Source organism: Triturus cristatus, chromosome 4_2, assembly GCF_964204655.1.
Source record: "Triturus cristatus chromosome 4_2, aTriCri1.1, whole genome shotgun sequence".
NCBI lineage: Eukaryota > Metazoa > Chordata > Amphibia > Caudata > Salamandridae > Triturus > Triturus cristatus.
Window position 1 is genome coordinate 289,851,968 of NC_140586.1, and position 25,397 is coordinate 289,877,364.

The following is a 25,397-nucleotide window of genomic DNA, read 5'->3' on the forward strand; positions in this document are numbered from 1 at the left end:
CAGGTAAAGGTGGTGGGGTGGGGGCGGAGTGGGGGTGGAACTCGACAGGTGACAGAATAGGTATAATTAAATAAATAGACATTCCGTCATCTGTCGGCATCCCCTCTCCGATCCCCCACTGTGCTTCCCTGAGCAGGCCGTTGCTGCCGATGTATCCTGCTCGGGTTTGTGGTGTATTTGTTTACCAATCTATTTGGAGCAATTATGTTGTCGTACTTCCCTGCCACTGCAAAGGAAAAATGTAGATGTTGTTACTACGTATGAAAGCGAGATCCAGTAGCGGCTCGTGGAGGGAGTGCCGCGTGGCGGTGAGGCGGTGGGGCGGAGCGGGGGAAGGGCAGGTTGTGGGGTAGTAAATTCCCGCTCACGGCCGACCAGAGTACTGTAAAGAAATAAATAAATAAAACAAATTTCATTGCGCGCGCTGAAACGCCAAATGCCCCCACTCGCCCCACCACCCCACGGCACTCCCTCCATGTGCCGCTACTGGCGAGATCTGGAAGTTGCTGCTAAAAAGGCAGGATTTGGAGTTTTCGTTACCAACATCTGCAGTTGGCTCAGGTAAGAGCTATGAGGCGGCGGGGCAGGTTGTGGCAGCGGGGAAAGCTGACAGACGACGTAATAGGTATTATTTATTTATTTAATCATACATATCGTCAAAAGAGGTTTATTCTGTTAAGTTTTGTAGCGCAGCGCAAATTCAGGCTGCGCTACAAAACTTAACAGAATAAACTTCTTCAATTGAGAAGTTGCTGGGGATTGGAAATTTAATTACACCGTCCAAAAAGCACCAGAGTTCACTTACCTGTATCTTTTGACGATTATTCACCTTAAACAAAAGCTACAGAACGACGATCGATTTGACATATACGTATCAATTGTATTCTATAATTCTTGAATCTTTGGAAACACCATTCAGGGGTCAACTGTTAAATTTATGATAGTCCTGAAGATGGTCTAATGGACAAATGCATAGAGAATGAAATGTCGACATTCACACTCTCTTCTGGAAAATAATGTACAATGAGAAGAAGTGTTTACAATAGTGACATTGAAGGATTATACAATTGTATTTATTTTCCTCTTGTTACATTGTTTGTATAACTGTGTAGTACCCTTGATAAATTTCAAAAGATAAAACCTTTTTCTAAATATACCCGTGTTTTGAATATTTATTGTTTTGTGATTGGTTCATTGGTTCTTATGTCCTCACAAGGAACAAAAATATTTCTTAGTTAAAATACATTTGAATAATATCTCTCTGGCGAGTTTATCAATAATTCTTGCAGTTAAAAATATATATCAAAAGCAATAGAACAGAGTATTCCAAATAAATCCCTTGAAGGTGCCTTTTACCCGTTCATTTGATTTGCCCAAGCCCTCAAGGGTAGATTGGGTTTCCCATTATATTCAATAGTCACTGTACGGCACTCCATTTCGCAATTAATGACAGATACGTCTACATTTCTGCAGTTATGTCACAAGCATGACGCAACTCCAGCAATGCATGGGGCCAGCCTATCCCTATGGCACTGCATCACCCTTACACCTGCCATGAGGTAGGCGTAAGGTTCTGACGCAGTGGTGTCCTAGAATTGTCCCACTGAAATCTGATGGATTTCACTGCTCCACTCCTATGGGGCTTTGATGGGTGGGAATGCCCACCCTGCATACATCATACCTGACACAGGTAGCACAGGGATTCATAAGGTCACGCATATGCCTAGATGCATCACTTTGTAAATGCAGCTCAACGTGGTGCAAAATTAACGCTGCAAGTACGTCAAGAAAATGACACACTGGCAGCTTTAAACTGTCGGAAGGGGCTCATGAATAAGCCTCCCTGTATTTTTCCCCTACATTGACAAACAATGGCTGCCATGCACCAACATAGGCACCCTTGCACCATGGTGTTGCGGGGTTGATTGATGTTGTTATGTTATGTTATGTTAACCAAATTTATATAGCGCACAGCTGCCCCAGCAAAGGGGCGTCCCGGCGCTTCCAGACAAGGGAACGGCACATAAACAGTCAGTGGACGAGCCATGATAGTGCTAGGCATCCAAAGAAAACAGGAAGGTCTTGACGGCCTTCCTGAAAGTCAAAAGTTCATCAATGGCGCGAATATGGAGAGGAAGTGAGTTCCAAAGCTTGGCAGCGAGCACACTAAAAGATCGGCCCCCGGCCCTAACCCGTTTAAAACGTGGAACTGTAACCAGATGTACCCCTGAGGATCTTAAGGTCCGCGATGGTACATACGGCGAAATAAGATGTTTCAGAATCTGGGGGGAAGAATGCTTCAGAATTTTAAACGAGAGGCAGAGAGACTTGAACTTAATCCTCTGACTGACAGACAGGGAGCCAATGAAGTCCAGGAAGGAACACCTACCTGCACAAAATCTATCAATCCAGGGTATTTCCTCTACCTCTGTGTGGTGTGCATTGATTACTGAATTGAAGGTTGTGTTAGTTCCAGGGGTATTATTGTGGCTCCATCTCTTCTCGAGGCGGAGTGGTGGTGCTGAGGGAGTTGACGAGAAGTTCTTCGGTGGCCTTGATCCAGCTGCGACGGGGGGGGGGGGGTGATAAAGGCAGTGGTGTACGGTGGGCCTGGTGAAGGCGTGATGTATACAATGATGGTCGGTCCAGGAGAGTTATGTGGTGTGGCTGTAGTTGAAGTTCCTGCTGGCGGAGAAGACGGGCTCGAGCGTGTGCCCGGCTATGTGGGTTGGCGCTGTGACTAGTTGCTCGAGTCCGATGTTGGTGAGGTTCCCCAGCAGGGGGGTGGTGTTCTGGTCACTGGGGTTGTACAGGTGGAACTTGATGCCTCCGAGTAGGATGTAGTCGGTGGATGGAAGAGCCTGGGGTGTGATGAGGTCTACAATGGCATCGGTGATTGGGGGTTTATGGCCACGGGGGCCTGTAGACGAGGGTGTTGCAGAAGGTGGGGTTGGGGTTGGTCCGGATCTGTAAGGGGAGGTGTTCCATCGTCGCCGTTGGGTCATTAGAGTGCTTGGTCAGTCGGAGTGTGCTTTTGTAGATGATGGCAATGCCTCCTCCTGGATGGTCAGGGTGGTCCTTGTGGGTGATTTTGTCGTCGTCTGGGATGGCGATGACGATGTCTGGAATGTAGTAGAGATTGGTCCAGGTTTCCGTGACGAAGGCGATATCTGAAGAAGTGGGGTCGAGGAGGTCCCAGATTTCTGTGACGTATTTGTGGACGGACCGCACGTTGAGGAGAATGCAGTTGAGCCAGTCGGGTGCGCTGTTGGTCGGCTGGGTGGCAAGAGGCGCTGGTGTGCTGATGTGGCAGGAGGTGCATTTGCAGTTTCAGCAGGTTGCAAGGGTATTCTTCTATGATGCTAGATGGCTGGCGGCATTGCATCCAGGGTTGAGGGCGAGGAGTGTACTGGCATCATAGCAGTGGAGTGCCCGAGAGGCAGGGTCCCTGGTGCTGGGCATGGTACAAGGGCGGATGGATGCAGACGGGCTTGCCTTTGGCTTTCCTGTGGTGCACCAGTGGCACGTCCGCTGTGCATGGCCGCACAGCGTCCGCCATTAAGTAGGCTGGAGAGCTGGGAGGCGGTAAACACGGGAAAGGACACTGGAGGGGCGGGAACGCTAGGGATCGCAGCGGCAACGAGAGAGAGGATAGGGAAAAAGGAACTGCAAAAAAGCACAGGAAAAACAAAGCCAAACAAAGCAACGATAAAAAAAGACAAACATAGAAAAGCAATGGAGAAGAGAAAAAGCTGATCAGGAACAGCAGAAAAGAGGGACAGAGGGTAGTCAAGCTGAAAAGCATTGACGCTCTACCACTGGACCACCAGGGATGAGTCGCAGGCAGGAGCCTGCGGGTGGAGGAGGGACTTGAACACCTGACCTCCGGGTCAGAGGAACCAGCAGCAGCAGAAGGGACAGCAGCAGCAACCAGACAGCGCTGGGCTGTATGAAGAGGAAGTCCACTAAAGGTTAGTCCCCCGTACACCCAAAAGCAAACTAACAGGGGGCTAGGAAATGCAGCACCACCCGGTTGCCTCTTCCAATCTAACAGTGGTGACCAGATTCCGTGCTCCCCAGTTCCCAATCGAGTAACGGCAGATCAAGCCGTATACCCAAGGGCCTGGGTCAGAACCGGCCCCGTGCCCCTGGCACCCACTGCCACCAATGGCCGATCTGAGCCAGTTAGTGGAGTCCCCCACTAGTCTTGTACAGTGCCCCTGGTGATGCAGGTAAGCCTTAGTGAAGGGATTGCTCAGGGCACGGTGTGTGTCACCCACAGGCACTAGGCCTGATCCCGACTCGCCCCCGGACCTCCTATGCTATGTGTCCCACCTTCTCCTCACCAATATGCTTCTCTCTCTCCAAATCTGTGACTCAGTCAGCAGGAGCCTCAGCCAGGCAGGATTTCACAAGCCTGGGTACAGCAGTCGCCGCCAAGTCCGCTGGGAACCTCCTGATGCAGGTGATGCAACATGGCCTCCTAAAGCGTGAAGTTGCAGTGCTCCAACCACACAAGTTTGGTGCAGCTCAAGGGCCTCACCCGCCACAGCGTCCGGCCAGTGCAACATCCTCCAGCTTGTGATTCAGAGAGGCGCGGCCCACCATTGGTAATCTCCTCCGTGCACCCCGGTGTAGTTGTGGCGCATGGTATGCAATACAGACCTCCTTACGTTGGTGTGCAGGAGTGGCTCTACTGTTCACAGCTCCAAGGCGCGCAAGACGGTCTTCTCACACAGGTCAGCAACGTGTCTCCATGTGCCCTGCCAGACTTCACCACCAGGTAAAGGCGATCGCCGAATCATCAATGTCTACCGCCATGGCCCAGCAACTCCGCGGCACCTTTGAATCCCACTCAGTGGCGTACCACAGGCCCCCGCAGCCCCCGCAGTGAGGGGGTGCCCCCAAGCTCCAGGGGGCCCACTCAGCACTGCACTTCAGCCGGGGAGCTCTTGATAGAGTCCAGAGGGGGCACCTCCACGTGCCTTGCAGGGGGGGCCCACTCAATTATTGTTACGTCACTGCTCCCACTCTGGGTCACAGACGCAGGCCCAGCTAGGCTTCCGGGCCCCGGGCACTGTCCCCGCTTTCAAGGTTTTGGCTGCCATGGTGTTGCACGGAGGGCTGTATGAAAAGTGATGCATCACTGGTTTTTCCCAGCGATACGCCTCATTTCATAACTGTAGTCCTTGCTTCACGAGATTCTGGAGCCGCCAGATATTGTAACAATTGTTGTAGATTACTTGGTCTGCCTGTATAAATAGCTTTGAACATTAGAGTATATTTTAAATTTGAATCTTACCTTCAGTGGCAGCAGAAGAAATGTGGTCAAGTTTTCTTTTCTGTGGGATCAGCTGAGCTGTGGCGTGTAGGATCGCTGTAAAAGGCTAGGATTTTCACTGGGGGCCAGATAAAATGGTACTGGCTGATTCTAACCTGAAGATTATGAGCGCATGAGTGGACGTCTTTTGTTGATCGTTTAGGAGAAGACGTTTTATTTCTTTTCACTCAGTTAGATAGAAATGAGAGAGGTTCCAGTGTAAGTGTGCTATCAATAAGGAAGCGCAGTAATTTTCAGTTGCTCATGGGGTGGATGGGCAACCGTTTTCGGCCAATGCTATCATTAAGGCTGGGCCGAGCCTTTGTTGGACTTGCACGGTAGCGGTAAGAATTCCAGTTCTGTGGATTGAGCTGGATTGAACTATAAGGAGTTCTCAGACGCCCATGAGAAAACCTTTCCAACACCTCTATTGAGATCAAGGATGTCCTCTATGGATTAGAGTTTTAAGTAAAAGTGCGTATCTGCGTTATGATGGAGTCAGATGTCATCGTTTTTTAGAACTTGACTTAAAGATTCAATATATAAGCTGAATAAGATGGGTGATAGGATGGACCCTCAGACTTACCTATTCAGGTTTAGATGTATGGGGACTGCATAACTCAAAGAGGCTCTGTCAAACTTTCACTGAAAACCATACTGAGACTGATGGTGACGTCACAAATTGATCAATTGGAAGAACATATCAGATGAAGCCCTAACTATGCCACAATGTTTGAAGAATGCAACAAGGGCCTATGCCCCAAGAACCCACGATTCACCAGGAGATATAAGGGTCGAAAGCCATCGAAATTGCTGGTAGGTACGTACTACCACCAAGTGGAATAGTATTAGACAAGAAGCAGCAAGAAGGATTGCAGAAGGGATTGCCTGCTCCTGTCTCCAAATTTCTAAAGGACCTCCATAACCATGTAGGTCAAAGACTTAGGGGCATATCTACAAAGCGGCGATATAAAATTATCGGCGCGTTTGCAGCTGTTTTCGGCCGAAAAGCAGCGATAATTTTATCGCTATATTAGCAAGGTCACGCTATCGCGTGAAACCTTGCCTTAGCGCCTGAATTCCTAGCGCCCATCTTTGTATCTCTAAGGAGATGCAAAGTGGGCGTTCCTCCCCAGTATAATGGAAGAAATGTCACTAAGCAACATTTCTCCTATTATCAAGCCTCACGCAAAGCAGCATAGCGACAAGAAAAGTAGCGATAACCTCTGTTATCGCTACTTTCCTTACGCCTGCTTTGAAACTGACTTAGCCATGATATCCTATGTAAGGTGGATATCATGGCTAAGTATGTGAGGCCCTATCAGCAAGCTATTGCCTAACTTCGTGGGATTATCGCTGGGTTTCCAGCGATAATCTCACGTTTGGCAGTTAGCGCTATGATTTTTATCGCTTTTTAGATAAGCGTTGCTAATAGCACGCTATCTCAGCGATAAAAATCCACGCTAGCCGGCGATAATTATCCTAGCGCTAAGTGCGCTTAGCGATAATTATCGCTGGTTGTTGCTGATATGCCCCTTACATTTTTATTTGAAAGAGCCTATTTATGGAACTGTTGTTTTGAAAAATTATTAAATAGTGCAAATATGTATGGAACAGTTCTGGATTACCAAATAGGCACAGTAGGCAACGGCCTACAGCCCCCACTCCTTTGAGGGGCACCACGACAACGGATCAGAATAATATTGATTTGATCTTGAAAGAAAATTACAATTACGCTTTCTTAAATATTGTTTCCAAAAGATAGAAAAAAATGAATCAACTCAAAGAAACGAAAACTTTATATTAAAGACTCCATAGAGAAAATACTGTATTATGGCAATGTGCCCATTAACAACTTAAAGTACATAAACCAGAGACATCAGATTCACATAACAGTTTGTCTCTTAAAAGCTCATCTTCTGGCAGCTGTCAGTTTGTAAAAAAAAATCTGGACGTATTAGGTATTAGGAGATACTTTGAGGGGGGGGGGGCGAAATTCAACTGCCCAAGGGCCTCCAGAGTGTTTAATCCGGTACTGTATGGAATTGTGTTTTTCCTAGTCATCACACTAGTCCGTAGTTATGTAAAAGACTACTTTGAATTTTTACCTTCTTCTCTATTTTGTTTTTAAATGACGAATTGTGTATAAGGTGTGCAAACATTCCATTCAATGTAAGTTTTGCTTAGTTTGGTGCCTCCCATAATTACAATAGTGTAGACCCGACTGATGTACAAATAATATGGACATAGCCACTGGTATGACACAACGAAAGACTGATAAGCTTGAGAGGATCTTGAGTTTCATGTTTATTGGCCCACCCACTTGGTTTAGGAAGTGTCAGCTTCTGTCTATTGCTTAGTCAAGCGAGCTTGTGGCCATAACACTTAAGGTCTCATTCGAAGTATGCACATATCTGGGAGTAAATACCCACCCCAGCATGTCCTGATACTGCTGTGCATGGATTTATTGGAGAAGGTATTACTTCCCCAACTCGAGTTCTGCATATCCGAATGGATGCTAACAGTAATACTGCTTCTAGCCCTCGGTTTCAAGCATCACAACTCAGAATGTGTGGTATTTTCCCTGCATACATTCCGCAAGGTCTTCTTGGGTGAAATTTGTGAGGGGAAAAACGATGGCCAGATCTCAAAATTAGGGCACAATTGTGGAGTATGTTCCTAAATATTATTATTTGACATAGTATTTGTCACAACTAATGTATGGTTGTCCAATAGCTTGTATGACACGCGTACCTACTCTCTTCTCTTCTAGGGTTAAACAAGCTCCCTTCCATTGACAAAATGGAGGCCGATATTGCAAGGAAGAAAGAAGCATATGAAAAAAGGTAGGGGACTGTACATTTCTTTCTTTATTTTTCCCTACTGCCCCTCACCTCCTGAAAATATATCAAGCTTCCCAAACTACCAGAGGTTTCTATCTTTATCATCTCCAAAGGGTTGGCACTCATCCCTGCTCGCAAGGAATCACACACAACTCTTGCACCCGAGTCTTCTCTTCAAGGATGGTATCCAATCTTGCTCTCAGAGGACTGCACAAAACCTGGGGGCATATTTACACGCCCCTATCGCTACAGGAACGTCCCATTTTCAGACGTTCCTGTTGCAATAGGGGCTTCGCCTTATTCACAAAGCGGCGTTAAGCCGCTTAGCGTGGTTTAATGCTGCCTTGTGAATAAGGCCCCTTTCATGCTACACTTAGTGTGAAAGGGGCGGGCAATGGGTTTTTGCTGTGGGAGTTCCACCACACCACCCAATGATTTTGACACTGCCCCATATTTACAAGGGTGGCAATATATGGGGCAGCACCAGAGTTAAGAGCAGGGAGAGCCTGGTGTTAACATGGCGAAACAATCAGGAATGCTTTATTTCTTCTCGTTTTTGCTGTAGAAATAGCAAAACACTATTGATTGTTTATGTGCGAGAAGGTGTCCCTTCCTGCACATAAACTATCATTCAAAAAAATGATGAGTTGCACCTTCTGTGTGCGCTGCATTCTGCAGCACACATACAAGTTACAAAACACCATTACTGATTGTTTATGTGCAGGAAGGGACACCTTCCTGCACATAAACAATCTTTTCCTGCAACGCAGGCACCCTTGTACAATGGTGCAAGTGTGCCTGCGTTGGCACTAGGCAGCTAAATTTAGCACCAGTGCTAAGGGAAAGGCACGAGTGGGCGTATTATTGTAAATATGGCGCATTCCTGTGTTTGGAAACTGTCTGAGCGCAGCGTTAGCCTTCTTGGCTTAACTTTGTTTTCAGCCACGTTCATTGTAAATATGCCCGAGTGTTGATGATGAATGACAGTCCACATTCATTGTAAATATGCCCGAGTGTTGATGATGAATGACAGTCCACATTCGTTGTAAATATGCCCGAGTGTTGATGATGAATGACAGTCCACATTCGTTGTAAATATGCCCGAGTGTTGATGATGAATGACAGTCCACATTCATTGTAAATATGCCCGAGTGTTGATGATGAATGACAGTCCACATTCGTTGTAAATATGCCCGAGTGTTGATGATGAATGACAGTCCACATTCATTGTAAATATGCCCGAGTGTTGATGATGAATGACAGTCTACCACACACCCCAAACCCAGACAGATTTCTCCTTCCTCACAGTTTCCTATGAGATTGCTGTCACGCTCATTCTAGTGGAATACCTATCCTCGTTCTCTCAAAGAAAATAACATTCGGCAAATTCCAACCGATTGCAACAACCAAAACCCACTATAAACTACACTGTTTCCAATTCCCAATAAAGTTTGCCCTTGTAAATCCACAAGTAATTGGTCCCTTAGGGCCTCATTTATGAAAAGTGTCGCAACGCTGGGGAAAAACAGCGATGCAACACTTTTCATTGCGCCATCCTTGTGACACCATGGATGAGCCATATTTAGATTACAGCCCTCCATGTCACAAGGATTGCACAGATACATCAGGAAGCCTGACATATCTGGCAGCGCAGTAATGGAGTGTGTCGATAAACTGAGGCAACTCCAGCAATGTGTCATTACACAGGGGGCGAGTCCCATGTAAAAGGCCCTGTGTCACTCCTTACGCCTGCTTGAAGCAGGAGTAAGGATTGTGATGCAGTAAAGTCTTAGGAGATTTCACGGCATCACTTCTATGAGGCTTTTTTATGAGGGAACGCCCACCCTGCAAACATCGTACCTGACGTAGGTATAATGTAGCATAGGGCTTTCCAAAGCGACGCTTCTGCCTAGATGCGTCACTGTGCATATAGGGCGCAGTGTGGCGCATTGTTTATGCTGCTGCAGTATCACGAAAAAGTGACACAACGGCAGGGCAAGCCCTCATAAATAAGGGCCTCAGTGTCTCAAACAATTGTTCAATGACCGGTCCCAAAGGAATACATCTGTTGAAGATCTTAAGGAAAGATGCCATGCATAAACTAAGGAGGGTGTAACTCAAACTACACAGAGATGTCAACATAACTAACTCCTGAGGGTGGAGCGCTCTTGGTTTTATATTATCTGCAGCTTACAAGCTATTTACACCCAAACCAGCCTTCTGTGGATTTACTATCCAGAACCCGCAAAAGAACTGTACTATCTAGAGTCCACAAGGGGAATGTACCCTTTCAAACTTCCAAAGTCCTACACCCACATCCACACACACAGCTGGTGCTTTGCTCACCTACATATTTCTTTTCTTAACACCACCTCCAAGGAATTGACTAACAGTATGAACCAGACCCAGTCAGTCACAATAACAAAGGCCCCAAAGAGGTCAAGGCGGCAGATCAAGTCAAAGATGGGAATGGGCAGCAACTTCCTGCTAAAAAAGGTTTACCAAGCGAACCTCTTCTCATACATCTGCCCCTTGATTGATGCTGAAAGTGAAAAGTAGGGTTCAAAGCCATCTACTGGATTGCCAGAACATAACTACATAGAAATTGGTGCTTATCGCCACCTGTTTCAGACACACACAGGAGTGTAGGAAAAATCCTCCACTCAGACTACAGAAGAAAGAACTTCACCAACCGATGTCAGCTCATAAGGCGATGAGAAGAAATCTACTGTTAAAGGTGGTAGAAAACATACCCAGAAAGCTAAGCTATAAAGGCTTTAAGTCTGATCGAAAATAAATCAGGGAATGGCGTCCTATAAGGGGGACCTCCGGAACCTTTCTAGAAAGCAAGAATTCAAGATGATCACCCTGCCAGTGGTCTAGCCCTTGAGAACATGGGTGATTTTAAGACATCCATCAGCCTAGAGGATGGAGACTTTCACATTTTAATTCAACTGCTGCACAGGTAGAATCTGCAATTCATAGTGGACAGCCAGCATTGTCCTTTGTGGGCATCATCCCTCAGCCTCTTCTCAATCTGTATCACTGCAGTAGCAACCAATTTAACAAACTGGGGAATAGCAGTATATCCCTGATTTAATGAGTGACTCCTCAGCATAGGTTTATGAAACAGTGCAGACCAAAATGCAAGTGATCAGTTCCTTTGGCCTCACATTCAGCTGAAGAAAGACCATCTTCTGGCCATCCAGGAAGACACTGTTCCTACAGGTACAATAGCAGTAACAGAGAAGAAAGCCTTACGCTCCTCAGATAGACATATGTGCCTGGCCTAACACATCCAGTCTCGGGACAGGAAAACAGTTAAAAAATCCAAGACTCCTGGGCTTCATGTTCACATGAATCTGGCAGATTCTGTAGCGTTGACTCAGGCTGGACCTGTTCAATAAGTCAATAAAAGGACAATTACAATAAATCACTGCGTCCAAGACACTCCAGCTTACAAGTCAGTTAGGCCCTTTAGTGGTGGTGAGTCAAGTCAAATATCTTTATAGTCCAATCACTCCATTCATTGGAACCTCAGTATCTCCTCTCAACTGATGCCCTTGATCCAGCACAGACCCAACAGTTTGGACAGGGATGAACACTCAATTTACTTTGGCCCACACACATACACCCAAGTCCCTGTGGCGCTGGTGTCAAGTTTATGAATTTCTTACCACTTCATATTCAATTATTCAAATTTTTGGCAATTCATATTCTAAACAATAAACCTTCTTTTTCAAATTTCCATCTTATTGGTCGATGGACCAAATAGTTGAAAAATTGAAGGCAACAGTTACTCAATCAATAATCAGATGAAATAATCACAGACACATTGATTGCAATTTTGTTACATTTATGTAACTCAAATGCATTAGTCATTAAATTGACCTCATGAGAAAATACACTCTAAAGTCGTCAACAAATAATCAATCTCAAAAAATAACATTAAGTTGCATGAGGGGATAGATGAAGAGACATCAGACATGAACATAAATCAAATCTCGATATGAGAAAGATAGATGAAGAGACAAAAGTACATAGATTATAACTTCGAGATATCAAAGTTACCAACTTAAAGAATAAGAACGAGGAAAACCACCGCCCAGGACTAGGTAGCGCAGGGGACCCCCAGACAAACAGTCAGGGATCAAAGACTCTAAGATCAGGATAAAGATAGGCCTGGAACAGCTAGGCCTCTCTGCAACCCGACAATCAGCAACACACCCTTCTCTCCTCACGCCTAATGCAGCAGCCGTGTCTGCCACCCTCGCTTACAACCCCGCCTCTAAATCACCTATTTTTTTATACCCTTACCAATACAATACAATAAAATTGGGAGAGGAGTTGGCCTAACGGCTAGGGCAGTCAACCTCAAATATGCGGAACTGGGTTCGAGTCTCGGCAATGACGTTGAACATCCTGTGATTCTGGGCAAATCACTTAATCTCCCCGTGCTTAACAAAAAAAAAATGAATGTAATGCAACTGGTGCTATGTAAAGCACTCTGATACCCGATTCGGGTACAAGTTCAGGCAATATAAAACTGTAAAATAAAAAAAAATACAGATTCCATCCCACTAAAGTTGCCAAAACACCCCGTCTAGCTAAATGATTGGTCAAAAAGTGGGGCAGATGATCATCCTACCATTCCCCATCACCGACCCAATTCCGGAAGGATCTCAAGACCTGGCTCTTCGACTGAACCTCAACGACCAAACCTATCAGCAGCCCCCCTCCAAAGCACCTTGAGACCCTCATGGGTCAGTAGCTGCGCTATACAAAATCCTAATTGATTGATTGATTCCTACTCCAGTCTGGGCAACAGTAGGGAAAGCATTGTACTTCGGAGGGGTTACATTTTCTATTCCCACTCCAGTGTAGGAAACAAGAGGGTAAGAGTTGCAGTTCGGAGGGTGAGATTTATTATTCTTACTACAGTCAGAGTACCAGTAGGAAAAGTGTTGGACTTCGGAAGAGTTAAATGTACTATTCCCACTCCAAATGTGCTGGAGCGGTCAGAGCAGCTGACGCTGGAGTGCTGGGCTCACAGTGTGATCACCGGTGGACCCCCTACTTTGGCCAGTCTGAGGTGGCAGCCATTACCCCGCAGCATCCTTCGACACACACAGTTAGTCCACGGGGGAAAAGTGGTGCTCTTTTTGGGTGGTGCGTCCTCATCAGCATGACCAAGCCGCATAATCTGACCAAACAAATCCTTTTGCACAAAGGAAAGGCACACTCACAAATCGGTAATTCCATCAATTTATTTAAAAAAACGGACAATCCTGGTGAGTTTCGGTCATTACGACCTTTATCCAAGGTAAAGTCCGGCATTAACATCATGGTAACCCTTCATCTGATATAGATATATATATAAAGAAAAAAAGGAAAAAAATCAAATTACATGTAATGAAATCAACTTTCCTAATTACCCAAAAAATAAAATCAATAGTAAAAGATTGAATTTTAATTATTACAATTAAAAGAAACATAAATAACAAATATCATAGCACAAACACAAGTTCACAAATACTTACCATAAAAGAACGACATTTTTTTAAACGTTAGATGAAAATATATATATATATATATATATGAATATATATATATATATATATATATATATATATATATATACATATATATATTCACTGAAAAAACCATAGGTTTCACACACGTTATAGTTAGGAATTAGCATTTAAAAAACCTTGCAAATTCACTGAAAAAACCATAGGTTTCACACATGTTATAGTTAGCGGAAATTTTACTGATAAAAAACCAATGAAATTCTCCCGTTATAGTTAGTGCAGGAAACTATAACTCACGCGACCGCAATCCTCTGCTGATGCTAATACTGTATTTAGACACTTATTTGCCCATGTCTTCTTCCATAAATTTTTAGCTATACATATATTACAAATATTTTTTTTTCATAAAGACACATATGTCATCAGCAGAAGATTGCGGTCGCGTGAGTTATAGTTTCCTGCACTAACTATAACGGGGGAATTTCATTGGTTTTTTATCAGTAAAATTTCCGCTAACTATAACATGTGTGAAACCTATGGTTTTTTCAGTGAATTTGCAAGGTTTTTTAAATGCTAATTCCTAACTATAACGTGTGTGAAACCTATGGTTTTTTCAGTGAATTTGTACGTTTTTTTAAATGCTAAGTTACTTTACGCCATTCGTGGCGTGCGCGCCCACTTAACGCAGTTCGTTCCATGCGCGCACGGTGCGCTTCGTGCACCGCGCGCCCACTTTACGCAGTTAGTGCCGTGCACGCACGGTGGGCACGCGGTGCGCTACGCGCACCGCGTGCCCACGTTACGCTAGATGGGCCATGTACGCACGATGCGCTTCGCGCACCGTGCGCACATGGAGGACATATGATGCGCTTCGTTGTGAAAGGTTATATTTTGGTTTTTTTTAATATTTATAAACCATGCGCAAATGGTGCCCTTCGGGCACCATTTGCACACGGGGTGGGGAAGGTGTGGATAATTTTTTTTTTTCAATAATTTTTTACCGTACGCGTACGGTAAGCGTAATCGGCAAAATTAGCGAAAAAATTAAAATTCCGATTTTGGCCTTGGGGGATCTTTGGGGACTCCCTCGACATGGCTAGGTGCTTTGGAGCTGGCTAAACAGCTCCTTTACATGTTTTTGTCCTTTGTTTTTTAATCCACACTCTGAGTGCGAGAGAGAAAATGGCGGCCGCCGCTTCCTGGTTTCGACCGATTCGAATGTTTACTAAGATCTAACAGCCAATCAGAATCGCGCTCGCGCACGTCACCGTACGCGTACGGTAAGCGCACCGTAAGCGCACCGTAAGCTGGCTCAGATATATATATTGATTTAAAGGCTATTTTCTCAGAATCTACTGAACAGATTTACACCAAACCTACAAAAGGCACTTCCTTGACCTGAGGACTACCTCTCTGCCAAATTTCAAGTAATTCTGTTCAGCCGTTCGGGCTGTAGCTGTGTCTAAAGGTCCTATGGAAAAATGCATGGGAAAAACGCGTTTTGGGACCCCCCTTTTATCTCAGCCCCCGCTTGACGAATCCCCCCGACACTTTCAGGGTAGGAGCGGAGCGTAGCGCCCCACCTATTTTGAAAAATTCGCGAGGATTCGTCGACCGGCGCCAAAGTTATTCAAAATAGAATGTTGCGGATTTCCTATGGAAACGTGGTCCTAACTATAACTACCTACTGGCGACGCCAGTAGGTAATATATATATATATATATATATATATATATATACATATATGGTTGTTTCTCGTCTCATTTACACTCCATTCATGGAAAGGACGATGCAAACCCAGATTATAGTGCAATTCTTTTATTCAGTGCCTTGCACCTCAGTAATAACGCGTTTCAGCCCTCGTGGGGCCTTGATCACATGAAACGTTAGAAGAGTAACTTCAACCATTTAAAGTGACAGTGCTTGTTAACGTGACCACTAGTAATCATAGACATGAAAAAGTTGGTATTTATGTCTCCGCTCACAATGTTGTTTCATTTTTCTAAAAACAACAAAATGAATGAAACATACTAAAGTGCATTTAAAACCGTGCTTGATATGAATATCAATAAATATGTAATTAAATAAATAAATAGTTAAATAAATACATATGGCACATGTTGAAAATGGAATTTAAAAAACCACAATATGAATCATAAAATGCATTTTTGGCAGTCTACAGCACCCCGCATACGTACCTGCTCCCTGCTGACGAGAGGCAATTACCTCGAAACACGTGTCCAGGGATGGCATTTTAACTTTTTACTCGTGGCATAGGTGTACCCGCCGCTGTCACTACATTCTCCAGAATCCTATGGGGCTATTTGCTAGTATGACGAGCGGTGTGCGACCCACTTCGCATTTTGTATTTAAAGCTCCCTGAGCCATGGGTTGACGAGCCCGGATCCCGCACCCGCGCGCCGTGAGAGGTACTATACCTGATAATTTTTTGGCAGTCTACAGCACCCCGCATACGTACCTGCTCCCTGCTGACGAGAGGCAATTACCTCGAAACACGTGTCCAGGGATGGCATTTTAACTTTTTACTCGTGGCATAGGTGTACCCGCCGCTGTCACTACATTCTCCAGAATCCTATGGGGCTATTTGCTAGTATGACGAGCGGTGTGCGACCCACTTCGCATTTTGTATTTAAAGCTCCCTGAGCCATGGGTTGACGAGCCCGGATCCCGCACCCGCGCGCCGTGAGAGGTACTATACCTGATAATTTTTTGGCAGTCTACAGCACCCCGCATACGTACCTGCTCCCTGCTGACGAGAGGCAATTACCTCGAAACACGTGTCCAGGGATGGCATTTTAACTTTTTACTCGTGGCATAGGTGTACCCGCCGCTGTCACTACATTCTCCAGAATCCTATGGGGCTATTTGCTAGTATGACGAGCGGTGTGCGACCCACTTCGCATTTTGTATTTAAAGCTCCCTGAGCCATGGGTTGACGAGCCCGGATCCCGCACCCGCGCGCCGTGAGAGGTACTATACCTGATAATTTTTTGGCAGTCTACAGCACCCCGCATACGTACCTGCTCCCTGCTGACGAGAGGCAATTACCTCGAAACACGTGTCCAGGGATGGCATTTTAACTTTTTACTCGTGGCATAGGTGTACCCGCCGCTGTCACTACATTCTCCAGAATCCTATGGGGCTATTTGCTAGTATGACGAGCGGTGTGCGACCCACTTCGCATTTTGTATTTAAAGCTCCCTGAGCCATGGGTTGACGAGCCCGGATCCCGCACCCGCGCGCCGTGAGAGGTACTATACCTGATAATTTTTTGGCAGTCTACAGCACCCCGCATACGTACCTGCTCCCTGCTGACGAGAGGCAATTACCTCGAAACACGTGTCCAGGGATGGCATTTTAACTTTTTACTCGTGGCATAGGTGTACCCGCCGCTGTCACTACATTCTCCAGAATCCTATGGGGCTATTTGCTAGTATGACGAGCGGTGTGCGACCCACTTCGCATTTTGTATTTAAAGCTCCCTGAGCCATGGGTTGACGAGCCCGGATCCCGCACCCGCGCGCCGTGAGAGGTACTATACCTGATAATTTTTTGGCAGTCTACAGCACCCCGCATACGTACCTGCTCCCTGCTGACGAGAGGCAATTACCTCGAAACACGTGTCCAGGGATGGCATTTTAACTTTTTACTCGTGGCATAGGTGTACCCGCCGCTGTCACTACATTCTCCAGAATCCTATGGGGCTATTTGCTAGTATGACGAGCGGTGTGCGACCCACTTCGCATTTTGTATTTAAAGCTCCCTGAGCCATGGGTTGACGAGCCCGGATCCCGCACCCGCGCGCCGTGAGAGGTACTATACCTGATAATTTTTTGGCAGTCTACAGCACCCCGCATACGTACCTGCTCCCTGCTGACGAGAGGCAATTACCTCGAAACACGTGTCCAGGGATGGCATTTTAACTTTTTACTCGTGGCATAGGTGTACCCGCCGCTGTCACTACATTCTCCAGAATCCTATGGGGCTATTTGCTAGTATGACGAGCGGTGTGCGACCCACTTCGCATTTTGTATTTAAAGCTCCCTGAGCCATGGGTTGACGAGCCCGGATCCCGCACCCGCGCGCCGTGAGAGGTACTATACCTGATAATTTTTTGGCAGTCTACAGCACCCCGCATACGTACCTGCTCCCTGCTGACGAGAGGCAATTACCTCGAAACACGTGTCCAGGGATGGCATTTTAACTTTTTACTCGTGGCATAGGTGTACCCGCCGCTGTCACTACATTCTCCAGAATCCTATGGGGCTATTTGCTAGTATGACGAGCGGTGTGCGACCCACTTCGCATTTTGTATTTAAAGCTCCCTGAGCCATGGGTTGACGAGCCCGGATCCCGCACCCGCGCGCCGTGAGAGGTACTATACCTGATAATTTTTTGGCAGTCTACAGCACCCCGCATACGTACCTGCTCCCTGCTGACGAGAGGCAATTACCTCGAAACACGTGTCCAGGGATGGCATTTTAACTTTTTACTCGTGGCATAGGTGTACCCGCCGCTGTCACTACATTCTCCAGAATCCTATGGGGCTATTTGCTAGTATGACGAGCGGTGTGCGACCCACTTCGCATTTTGTATTTAAAGCTCCCTGAGCCATGGGTTGACGAGCCCGGATCCCGCACCCGCGCGCCGTGAGAGGTACTATACCTGATAATTTTTTGGCAGTCTACAGCACCCCGCATACGTACCTGCTCCCTGCTGACGAGAGGCAATTACCTCGAAACACGTGTCCAGGGATGGCATTTTAACTTTTTACTCGTGGCATAGGTGTACCCGCCGCTGTCACTACATTCTCCAGAATCCTATGGGGCTATTTGCTAGTATGACGAGCGGTGTGCGACCCACTTCGCATTTTGTATTTAAAGCTCCCTGAGCCATGGGTTGACGAGCCCGGATCCCGCACCCGCGCGCCGTGAGAGGTACTATACCTGATAATTTTTTGGCAGTCTACAGCACCCCGCATACGTACCTGCTCCCTGCTGACGAGAGGCAATTACCTCGAAACACGTGTCCAGGGATGGCATTTTAACTTTTTACTCGTGGCATAGGTGTACCCGCCGCTGTCACTACATTCTCCAGAATCCTATGGGGCTATTTGCTAGTATGACGAGCGGTGTGCGACCCACTTCGCATTTCATAAAATGCATGTTAAAAAGCAAAACACATGTAAACCTTTTTTTCATATATACAACAGCACTATCCTAATCATAACTGGGTTTTATCAGATGCATTTCATATACTGATAATGTCTCATATCGGAACGCAAGATCATTTTGCCCAAGTGGGCTTGAACTAGAACTCCATGACAGAAAGTGCAAGTGCGAAAATAAAGTGTCACCTACAGAACCAGAATTTGTTCAGATGCGCAAATGTGCAAAAGTAATACATAAAATTGAAGTTTAAAAACAATGCTGATGCAGAGGCAAGTTTGAACAATTACATAAGTGCATAAAACCAGAATATTAAAGACAAGTGTAAAAATCCTCACTAGAATTAAGACCCTGTGGTGATTTACAGTCCATCTCCAATATATATTTGGTCTCAAGCCTTCTTAAGAGAGCTTCACGGTCACCACCTCTCCTCAGAGGGGGGACCGAATCCACAACAAAGTACTTAAGCTTTTGTGATTTCTTTGTGTGAAACTCCTCAAAGTGTCTAGCGACAGGGTACGATATGTCACCATTATTGATTGCCCTGATGTGCTGGAGTATCCTCTTGTGAACCTGCAGCTTGGTACTACCCACATACAGCAAGCCACAGGGACACTCCAGCACATAAACTGCATATTCGGTTTTACATTTCAGTTTTTGTCAATATGAGTGAGCTTAGTCTTAAAATGTTTGGAGTACTCTGATTTACTAACTCCATGTTTGCAGGCTTTGCACGTGGCACATTTTATAAACCCTTTGCTGGTGTCTAGCCAAGAAGCACAAGTTCTCACTTCAGGACGGCTTTTCACTAAAGAATTGCTCATAGAGCTTACTTTCCTGAACGTGTAATGTTGGGCGATTTGTTCAAGTTAGTGCCCAGAACCGGATCATTTTTAACCAGTGCCCAATTCTTATTAACAATCCTGCGTATTGTTTTATGCTGATTACTGTAAGTGAGACGGCTGTGTTGACTTAGATAACAAATTCTGATCAGCATTGGATTTGATTGCCAAAGCCTGCAATCTACCCTTCTGATTTGCTTTGACAATGACTTTAGTGATTTCTCCCGGAGAATATCCCCTACTCAAAAACCTTTCATGGCACTCATTTTGTGCTATCGAACAGTCAAGGTCAGAACTGCAAATCCTCCTAATCCGCAGCATCTCTCCATAAGGAATGCTACGGATCAGGTGCGCAGGATGGTGACTGGCAGCATGTAGCAGAGTATTCCCAGCTGTGGGTTTTCTGTACAACCTAGTATGCAACTTGTTGTCTTTGGCTGTGATTTCAACATCGAGAAAGTATAGAGAGACGAAACATCTAATGAGATAAGCAAATAATCAGGATTCCAATCAATGTCAGATAGTTTTCTCAATAAGTCTCCCGAATCCTGAATGAAGGAAGAAAGTACCTTCACATGTTCCTGTAAATAGAAATCAACATATTTGCATGCATTCTCCATTAGACTGTTACAGGCTGATATCACTGGCCTTCCAGGTGGTGTACCCTTGTCCTTGTGTATTTTTGGGATAAAATACACCACTGGCATCACAGGGTGGTCATTTTTAAGAAACTTGAATTCTTCAGTTGTTAGCAACCCTGCGCTTTTCCAAGCCAGGAGACTGGTGTAGAAGGTATTCCAAGATGCCTGTACAGCTTGCATTGTGCTGTGCCTGTAGCAGTCTCTGTCGTTCAGTTGTTTCACTGCCTTCTCCATGTACAAGTCCCGTGGCCACAACACCACGTTTCACCTTTATCTGATTGGCGGATGATTATACTGTCATCTGCTTGCAACTTTTTCATCAACTGATAATATATGTTATCTTGTTGTGTATATTTTTTGTTGTTGTTTGCCTGTTTTCTATATAACGATTTCAATTCTTGAGTTATTTTGTCATTGAAAACATCTATATTGTCCCGTAACATGACCAGACAAAAAGTTGATTTGGGCTTGAAATGGGTCACTGTTCCACCGCCATATAAGGATAGATCTTGACTAACATGGCTCAGTACTGTCATTTTCATGCTGCAATTGTTGAGATTTCGCAGTAATCCCACATCGCCAGCTGTTAGTATTGAGGGACTGGTATTGTCATCAATTGGTGCTTCTATTTGTCTGACCTTTGGTGGCCCTTGCACCAGATGAAACTTTCGCAGTTTAAGTTTGTGCACGAATTTGTACATGTCAATATGAGTTTGTGCATAATTAAAATCACTTTTAGGACAGAAGGATAATCCAAGAGACAGTATGTATAGTTCACTTTCAGTTAAAGACACATTAGTCAAATTAATAACAATTTGTGAGTCACAGTTGGAACCTGACAAAGGTATTTGCACTTCCATTGTTTCTTTGGTTTTCTGTTGGTTTGCTTTCCATTTATTGCCACATTGTCGTCTCTCCCATCGCTTCTTGTTGCGTTGTTGCTGGTGTTTGCACCTGGAGCACGTGGACGCAGTGTTTGATTATGTCCTGGCTCAGGCACTCGACTTCCTGGGCCAGGGAGAATTTTTGAAACCACAAGCGCTGAACCCTCAGTTGTTCATTATCTGATTCGCTGTCAATTCCCGAGCTAAGATCTGAGGCTGACAGGGCTTCTGGTACACTATTGCTTGCATTGGAGGATATTTGGGGAAGGCGATCCACCTTTTTTGATGCTTTAACTTTATCATATTTTTTAGAAAAGTTGAAGACTTGACCGTGTTCATAGTCCAACTTGTCGCGTTGGAACTTAAAAGCCTTTCTTTATTGAATGACCTCTTCCTCACGGTGCAAACGTGTCATCATGTCCTCCCGATATTTATTAGTCACAGCCGTGACTTCTAATTTGTCAATGTCAGCTTTAAGGGATTTTGATTTGCAATGCCTCGCGATCGCTCTCGACATATTTCACGAGGATCTCCACTAATCTGCACGAGGACTCAAGATTGCAATCTGCCCATACAGCTAACATACGAGGGTCAGGGTTCTCATAGCTTGGGGCAAGCATGATTCGAAGTCCCCTTGGTATCCTCCCCACTTCCAGATATCTTGTGAGGGACCGGTGCTCCCACTTAGACTGCCCTGCTTTAATGAGCTTCTCCAGGTTTTTAAATAATTCTCTAGTGTTGGAAATTCGGTTGGATGGGCTGTCAGTTGGTATACAGGTTGCACTCGCCCCACTTGGGGAATTATCAAATATTCCACTTGCCGCTATCTCGCGACTCCTTAACGTGCCAGCAGACATGGTGCTTGATACTTAGGGCTAATAAAAATACTGAACAGAGGCGCTTGGTTAAACACCGGCGTCCCTTTCGTGCACACTCCTTCACCGGACTGTTGGCAAGTCTCTACCTCCGTAAGACGTCAGGCGCAGATCGGGTCCTCTGACACGGTCCCTGCCATTCGCTTCACTGTAGGGGCTGTACCACTGTCCGGGGGTTACCGCAGCTGCTCCTTGCAGGAGGAACTGGATACTCCGAATGCTTCTGGAACAACTGCTTCCTGCCGCACGGCCCTTAGACTGAAGGAGGTGTTATGCTGGTATCAAGGAAGCGGACTCGGTAAGGTATGGTTGTTTCTCATCTCAATTACACTCCATTCATGGAAAGGACAATATAAACCCAGATTATAGTGCAATTCTTTGATTCAGTGCCCTGCACCTCCACCATAACGCGTTTCAGCCCTCGTGGGGCCTTGATCACATGACACGTTAGAGGAGTAACTTCAACTATTTAAAGTGACAGTGCTTGTTAATGTGATCACTAGTAATCATAGACATGGAAAAGTTGATATTTATGTCTCTGCTCACAATGTTGTTTCATTTTTCTAAAAACAACAAAATGAAACATACTAAACTGCATTTAAAACAGTGCTTGATATGAATATCAATAAATATGTAGTTAAATAAATAAATATTTAAATAAATACATATGGCACATGTTAAAAATTTAAAAATGGAATTAAAAAAACCCACACTAAGAATCATAAATTGCATCTTAAAAAGCAAAACAAATGTAAACTTTTTTTCATATATACAACAGCACTATCTAATCATAACTGAGTTTTATCAGATGGATTTCATATACTGATAATGTCTCATATCGGAACGCAAGATATATATATATATATATATATATATATATATATATATATATATATATATATATATATATATATATATATATATTCACTGAAAAAAGCATAGGTTTCACACACGTTATAGTTACGAATTAGCATTTAAAAAACCTTGCAAATTCACTTAAAAAACCATAGGTTTCAACCATGTTATAGTTACCTGGACATTTCACTCGTAAAAAACCAATGAAATTCCCCCGTTATAGTTAGTGCAGGCAACTATAACTCACGCGACCGCAATCCTCTGCTGATGACGTCAGATATTACATCACTGTATTTAGACACCTATTTACCCATGTCTTCTTCCATTAATCTTTAGCTATACATATATTACAAATATTTATTTTTCAGAAAGACACATATGTCATCAGTGATGTAATATCTGACGTCATCAGCAGAGGATTGCGGTCGCGTGAGTTATAGTTGCCTGCAGTAACTATAACGGGGGAATTTAATTGGTTTTTTACGAGTGAAATGTCCAGGTAACTATAACATGTGTGAAACCTATGGTTTTTTAAGTGAATTTGCAAGGTTTTTCAAATGCTAATTCGTAATTATAACGTGTGTGAAACCTATGGTTTTTCAGTGAATTTGTAAGTTTTTTTAAATGCTAAGTTATGTTTTTGTTTTATTTATTTTTTTCAGGTTTTACACAGTGCGCGCTCTGTGGGCACTCGGTGCGCGGCTCGCAGTGCGCGCAGGGTGCGCGCACCCCGCGATTAAAAAAATTTTTTTTTTTGTTTTTTTCTCCCTTGGGGGTTCTTCTGTGACCCCCTGACCAAGGCTAGGGGGTCAGGAACTGTCCACTCTGCCCCCTTTTCACGTTCTCCACCTTTGTTTTTCACCCCCTCAGACTGCGAGAGACAAAATGGCGGCCGACACTTCCTGATTCGAATGTTTACCGACATCTTTCAACCAATCAGAATTGCGCTCGCGCACGGCAGGGTGCGCGCACCGTGCGCGCACGGTGCGCGCATATAGATATTGATATGCTTTTAAATGCTATTTTCTCAGGAAATACTGAACAGATTTACACCAGACCTGCAAAAGGCACTTCCTTGACCTAATGGCTACCTCTCTGCCAAATTCCACGTAATTCTGTTCAGCCGTTCGGGCTGTAGCTGCGACTAAAGGTCCTATGGAAAAATGCATGGGGAAAACGCGTTTTGGGACCCCCCCTTTTTCTCGGCGCCCACTTGACGAATCACCCCGAGACTTTCAGGGTAGGAGCTGAACGGAGCGCCCCATTAGTTTTGAAAATTTCGCGAGGATTCGTCAACCGGCGCCAAAGTTATTCAAAATAGAATTTTGAGATTTCCTATGGAAACTAGGTTGTAACTATAACTATCTACTGGCAACCGCCAGTAGATAATATATATATATATATATATATACACATAACTGTCAAATAATACATATTAATATTGATTATTATAAATAATATATATACATTTGTTTTCTTCCCAACCAGGTCATCCAAATAAAGTAAAATACATTTAAAAATATATGTGTAATACTAAAATCCATTGAAAAATTAATTAAACAGTTGAACAATTACACAGTTATTAATAACTTAATTGACATTTTATAGTAACCAAACAACAAATAAGTAAATTAAAGAGTAAATTAAATCACATTTAATTTGACATAACTTCCCACCCTATTACCCCTACAAACCCAGCAGCCAACACCTAAAATATAGCTAAAGTAAATCTGTATTAAACAATTCACATAATTATTAATCAATAAAATAATTAATTACAATCAATAAATAATTATAAATTATTGCTTAATTAATTTACCACTTTATACCCAAACAAACCCAGCAGCTTGAACCCAAACTGTAACTAAATCAGTATTAAACAATTTACAAAAATTAATATTCAATTAAATATTAAACAATAAATAATTAATCATTAATTAATTATGAATTAATTTCCCACCCTTTACCCTTCAATCTCAGCAGCCTTCACCTAAACTGTAGCTAAAATCAGTATTAAACAAATGACATAGTTAATAATCAATCACATAATTAATTAATAAATAATTATAATTAATTATTACTTATTTAACTTCCCACTCAATGGCCCTACAAATCCAACAACCTACTACTACACTGTATATTACTATTAAAAATTAAATAAAGAATTCTAAATACCCTAAAATTACATACAATATGTTTAAAAATAATAACAAATTATACAAAAAGCAGTAATACATAAATATATAAATATATTTATATATATTATATAATATATTATATATATAATTAAAAAACAATATTTGTTTACAACAATATTACTGAAAAGGATATTAAAAACAACAATATTTTTTTGGGGGCGTGGCCGGCTGCCGAGCAAGATGGCCACTTCGTGAAGCGGCTCCAAGCCCCTTCCGGCA

General features: G+C 44.1%; 1 protein-coding gene across 2 annotated transcripts in view; it reads left to right on the forward strand.

The window, feature by feature from the left end:
* The window catches only part of LOC146833669 (flavin-containing monooxygenase 5-like), a 405,379-nt gene that overhangs the window by 350,581 nt on the left and 29,401 nt on the right, over window positions 1-25,397 (forward strand). For both annotated transcript variants that reach the window (XM_085601553.1, XM_085601554.1), the window contains exon 8: window positions 8,094-8,166. In XM_085601553.1, coding sequence (XP_085457679.1) covers window positions 8,094-8,166 — 73 coding nt within the window. The remainder of the gene's footprint in view (window positions 1-8,093; window positions 8,167-25,397) is intronic.